At 26.3% G+C, this 6095-nt stretch overlaps 1 protein-coding gene across 1 annotated transcript in view; it reads right to left on the reverse strand.

The window, feature by feature from the left end:
• The window catches only part of LOC100570133, a 24248-nt gene that overhangs the window by 6683 nt on the left and 11470 nt on the right, over positions 1–6095 (reverse strand). Inside the window, exons 8-18 of the mRNA XM_029489456.1 lie at positions 5468–5607; positions 4588–4777; positions 3640–3710; positions 3189–3420; positions 2937–3070; positions 2023–2218; positions 1812–1951; positions 1581–1746; positions 1269–1492; positions 625–697; positions 197–408 (exon numbers count right to left, since the gene is read on the reverse strand). Of these exons, the coding sequence (XP_029345316.1) occupies positions 197–408; positions 625–697; positions 1269–1492; positions 1581–1746; positions 1812–1951; positions 2023–2218; positions 2937–3070; positions 3189–3420; positions 3640–3710; positions 4588–4777; positions 5468–5607 (1778 nt within the window). The remainder of the gene's footprint in view (positions 1–196; positions 409–624; positions 698–1268; positions 1493–1580; positions 1747–1811; positions 1952–2022; positions 2219–2936; positions 3071–3188; positions 3421–3639; positions 3711–4587; positions 4778–5467; positions 5608–6095) is intronic.

Here is a 6095-nt window from a genome sequence, read left to right on the forward strand (position 1 = left end):
TTGCAGAGTGTATAATTTGCCTATATTATGCAACTTGTAAGACGGAGACAAAACATGCCGGGCAAAACCGTCCCTCTTTAAAGGAAAAAATATTATGATAAGACAATTACAAATTTAATATTATTTTTAACTCCCATCAATGTGCAAACTTCAATAAAATAATCATAATTTATCTTACTACTGTAAGATACATTACCGTATGGTTATACGTAGGTAGTTCTTCATTAACCGGAATTTCTGTTGGCGTAATACCAACACAACACGTTTCCATGTTATTTGATGAAATTTCTTCCACGTTTATAATGAACATTTTCAGTACGCCGTTGAATATCCATGGAACATCCCACTGGAGAGCAATTGTAGTGCTACCGATTTCAGTCGTTTTTAAATTCATTGGAGAATCGGGCACTATATTTTGTGCAATAAACAAATTATCATATTAAACATATCGCAAGTAGATCGGTAGTTTGTAGTTACTATAGTTAGTCTTAGTACCTACGTACTATTATAGTTTATATTATCACATAATATTATTATTTACCTATTCATTATTTTAATATAATTTAATGTCTAAATTATTTAAGCTATTTTCGGTATAAAGGTAAGTCGTAGGTAGGTACTTACGTCCATCGATGCTGTTAAAAGAAATAGACGAAACTTTACCACCTTCTGGATAATCAATAGACTTTGGCTTTATCTAATATAAAAGCAAGTACATCTCGTATAAATAAAATTAACTTTGTCAAAAGGATATAATTTGTATTCTCTATCAGACCCTTGCGAACATAGATGAAATACATTCGCGTAAAACGGTGTTTTGTAATTGTTCAGTGGGTATCAAGTAAAATCACCTACTCAGCAAATTATAGAGTATAATATTTTTGAGGGTACATATGAATCGTATGACATATCGGTTTTAAAATTAGTTATTGTTTCACGTTATATTCGCATTTAAAAAAAAAATCTTGTACTTACATTTAAATGGATATATTATATTGTTTTGAGACAATATTTAGCCAAATCAATATATATCATAGCTTCAAAGTTATTATTCTCTATAACTTTTTTATTAAATGATTTTACTTTAAGCTAATTAAAAAAAAAATAAGAACAAAATGATTTTATACGAATACATGTTGTCTATGTTGCAGTTGAGCCAGAGAGAAAAATCAAACTGATTTTTCAAGATTAAGTTAACTTTATACTGTTTGTCTGTATACCATAATACGTGGCTTAAGGTAAAAGCTATCTATCCACGCAATACATACTTTAAATATGTAGTTGTTGCTTGGACTCAAATTATAAAATGTATGACAATAGTATTCTGGCCACGCCGAGCATTTCTGCGGTGCTATGATGGATACGTTTTTATCGTTAAACGAAACTATAAATCCTTCTACATTTGAATCTTGTGTATAGCTCCAGCGTAACCCTACCATACGATTCTTTAGACTCTTTTTATAAACCACTAAATCTCCTACTGGTTTTAAATCTAGAAATGTGTAAAGTAAAAACAAACGTAAGTTTTGTTAACATAATATTTATACATTCAAACAGTTATATAATTAGAGTCTACTCACTTTCAAATTTAGTCTTGAAGTTGATGAGTAGAAAATGATCTGGATTATAACCAAAGTGTGTTTTTATAAATACTTTCAGTTCATAAGCTGTGTTTGATTTTAGCTTGTTAAATCTAATGTAATAATTTTTCGTTTCTGTTATTTCTAAAACGTCATCAACCTTATCCTACAAATATATATTTGATATCGTATGTATTACAAAAAATTGTGTTTTTTATTTACAGAAGTTACCTTTAATTCTATATAGAATTGAGACAAAAATCCATTTAGTTTTGAACAATTTTCGGGATCTAATTTCCACTGAACAAATATAGAGTTATTAGTGATACACATTGGATGAGTGGCATCTAAGATTGGTTCAGTTTTGGGATCTAATAAGAAAATACTTTTATAAATAAATATAATACATATAGTTAACTATAATTTGATATATTTTTTTTACTTGATGCTGGTGTTAATACGTCAAACATATTTTCTTGCTTAGTAGTATTTTTGTCTTTAACGTCAACCAAAACTTGTATACTATATTGAGAATTCGGAACTGTATCGATTATTTCATAGTGGGTTCGATTAAAAATTGTTATTGACGTCCAATTTTGCTCTACTTCTCTTAAGGAACAGCTGAGAATTCTTTTCAACTAAATTCAAAATTTAATTATTGTAAAAACATATTATGCATAATTCTTATTAAGTATTGAGAAACCTAGCGGATTTTTTTATTTATTTTTTCAAAATATTTTTTAGCATTTTATATTATAATTATGTAAAAATAAATAAGTCGGACGTCCTTCGTTTGGAAAGTATCATTAAAAATATTCTTAAAGTACAGTTTTTCAAAATGTGAATTTTTTAAAAAATAATACACATAATTAAATATTTTTATTTCCAAATGTATGGTTTTTTAATACTCGATCGATTGGTAAAATCAAACTTATTTTTTAAGTTTTTGAACTTAAATATAAAATGAATCCAAAATGTGTTTTAAATAGCTACAGAAAATCGATATTCTATAAACGATTTTTTTTATTTAAAAATTATGTAGAATTAAATAGAAAAACAATATTGAAAAACCCATTTTGAAAAAAATAATTTAATAAGTATTTAATTCTAAGTATTATTTTTATGAATTTATTCACGCTTGTATTACGTACTAGATTGCTAAACTAGAATCATCCCATTATATTATATATTTAGGTATATAGGCAAGTAGTAGGTATTTAAATTACTTATAATGAATCTTAATAGTAAGTTCATGTGAATGAATAGCTTAGAGGTACCTACCTATATTTATTATTATGCAGACAATATAATTACTAATTAAATAATTGTTATAAGAATTGTGCTGAATAAAATTACTTTATATTTGATGATCGATGTTACTGGTTCGTCGACTGTAGTGTAATGTTGATGAGAATTTACCAATATCCAGTTTACTTTGATTTTTCCATTTTCATATATAGAAGAAATATTTTTTATTTGAACGTCATTTTCTATAATATTAAGAAAGATGGCACAATTATTATATGATATAATATGACTTATCAATTGTTACATTATATTCACAGAAATATAAAAAAATTATATTGAGTTAAATAAATAAATATTTACTTGTCATAAGAGTTGTGATTGAATATATAGCCGAAGATGGTAACGTTCCATTACTTGTCGAAGGAGTTAACTTAATGCTATATTTAAAAGCCGGAAGAAGATTGTCCAAAACGTGACCACTATCTGTACTTGATAGTATTTCTTGTACATCAGATATTTGATCTTGTGATTTATTTGACATTAACGTCAAAACATATTTTGTAATATTGCATTCTAGCCGATTTGAGATGCTCTGTACATTTTGTAAAAATAATAACCTGATTATTGAACAATTACGAAAAATGAATTTTTTTGGATATGTAGATATTCAAAGTCTTAATTCGTTAGCGATACCGTATGTATACTTTGAACAAGCAAATTAACGAAGTATATTGTTGAAAGTTAACTAAAATTAATAATTCTTACAGATATTAAATTAAGTAGGTATATTATTCTTTGTTATAACACTTACCGTGCTCCATGTTATGTTGATGCTTTGAATTCCGCTGATTAATTTTATGTTATAATCAGTAATTTTTGGTTCTAAAAAATGGATTAGATATATTTCAGAGACGTAATCAGGAATATTATTATTATTTTTTTTTTTTTTTTGGGGGGGGGAGGTGATATATATTTATTATTTCTAAGATAAATCAACAGGGTAGTGCCCCCGTACTTATATTATATTTAAAAAAAAGTGTATATGTACAAGCACGTTCAAATGAAGTGAATCTTCTTTTTAAGTTTTTATGATATCTAGGCTTGAAAATCAACAATCTTGCAGCAAGGCCTTGCATAAAATGATAGGATTTTAGGTTCAAGTCCGTGATACAAACAATAATTGATTTGTTTGATTCTTTCACATTAAAAAACCCTGGGGTGATCTATCCCTCATATATCCCTTCCGTGAATACGTCCATGATATTCTTCAAAGTAATATAAATAAATAAATGCGATGTATTGGGAACCTTTTTTTTCAACCAATATTTATTTTTAACTAACATATATTTAAAAATGGTAAATGCATTAATCATATGAAAATATATTAATATTTTAGGTAAATTAATTGTAATAAATAGTTTTGATCTTTTCTTTGTGTTTTTGATAATCATTTCTAATCTTCCATAAATAAATACGTTTAAAAAAAATGTTCACAATTTCATTGAAATAATTAAATTGAAAATTTTCAAGAGAAATATTTCAAATTCAGAACTCTAATATAACAATATATAGTTATCAAACGTATCTACATATATTATTGAAAACTAAAATGTTATTTTCACTTCAAATGGTGTTAAGTATACAATTTTATTTCTATAATATGTTTCTATAGTGAGTAGGTAATCCTGGTGTATAATTTTATAATTAGTTATTTTAAATTCAACGATTTAATAACCTATAATGTTTAGTACGTACTTACGCATACACGGAGTTTTATATTGACCATATACTATATCTTGTTCATTGAAATTTCCATCATCTGCAATTAACAAAACTCCAACCGTGTATTTAGTATCCGGTTCTAGGTCCCTGATTACTTCTAGTGTAACGTCATTGGTGTTGCTTATTGATTTAATTTCAGAGCTTCTAAATGTATTTTCTATTGATGACTATAAAAATATAAGGATTAGTATGTATGTATGATATAAGAATATATAAATTCACCTAAAACGATTCGATAGATATTATCTACAATACGAATGACATAGTTTAATAACTATATTAATCTACGAGTTGCAAAAAACCTATTAGTAATTAACTACAATATCATACATACATTAAAAAACGCATAAAATGTATAGTTTTAGGGAAGTTCTATTGATAATCTATATGTCACCCTTTCTGCTGTAAAAATCGAAAATTGTAGAACATTATCTCTTGTTTAATTTATAGCTGAAAAAAAATAGTGTAGTGTGTCAAAGCGATGCCTGTTCATCAATTAAGTGCAGATTATATATTACTTTTTGCAACTTTTCTTCTCAATTTCATAGTATAATTTGATACACGGAAAGATACATTATTCCATGACGTTTGTGTTATCGTCCCTTATGTATAAATAAATATCGAACTTTTTTTTATTGGTGCATATTAACTTAACTGAGTTTCAAAAAATCATTAACTTTCCCAGCCTTGAAAAATCGTATATTGTAAAACGTTATCTCCTTTTTAATTTTTAATTTAAAAAAATAGTACCTATAGTATAATTTGATACACGGAAAGATACATTATTGCATGACGTATGCATTGTCATTCATTATGAAGAAATAAATATCAAACATTTTTGTATTAATTAAAATAACCTTATAAAATAATTGATAATATTTTGGCTTTATAATTTTGTCTCCTCCTTTTATATTATTTTCTTGAAAATCCAATTCTAGTTCAATCGCGTCGTAATTGGCAAAACGCAGTGTAGGTGGGTTAATGAAGTATGGATATTCTATAAAACCAAACACATTACAATATAGTTAGTAGTAACTAGTCAAGTCATTACATATTTCTTATTATCGGCATTGCAGTACATAATATAATCACCGAATAAATATTAAAATCAAAGTTCAGATGAGTAGATCGTGAGTTATACTATATAGGTACCTACTTTAAAGTTTAGTTGATCGTAGTGGATCAATATGATCTACTACCGAGATGATCTTAATAGTAGAAGCTAGATGTACTAAAAAAATCATCAATATTAATAATAATAATATTATATCAGGTGCATTATTTTGTATCAGCTCGGGGGACGTAATATGACACCGGCCCAACGTGCTATTTCACAGAAGTCATTTTTTATCAAACAGTATTTTTTTTAAATTATGAATTTTTCATCATGTAATATGTATATATTAATATCATATGCAATAAATAATCTGAATTTGATAAAAAATTTATACTTATAAAAAATGGAAATTGAATTAAAATTTATTT

The sequence above is a fragment of the Acyrthosiphon pisum genome, chromosome A2, assembly GCF_005508785.2.
Source record: "Acyrthosiphon pisum isolate AL4f chromosome A2, pea_aphid_22Mar2018_4r6ur, whole genome shotgun sequence".
Classification (NCBI taxonomy): Eukaryota; Metazoa; Arthropoda; class Insecta; order Hemiptera; family Aphididae; genus Acyrthosiphon; species Acyrthosiphon pisum.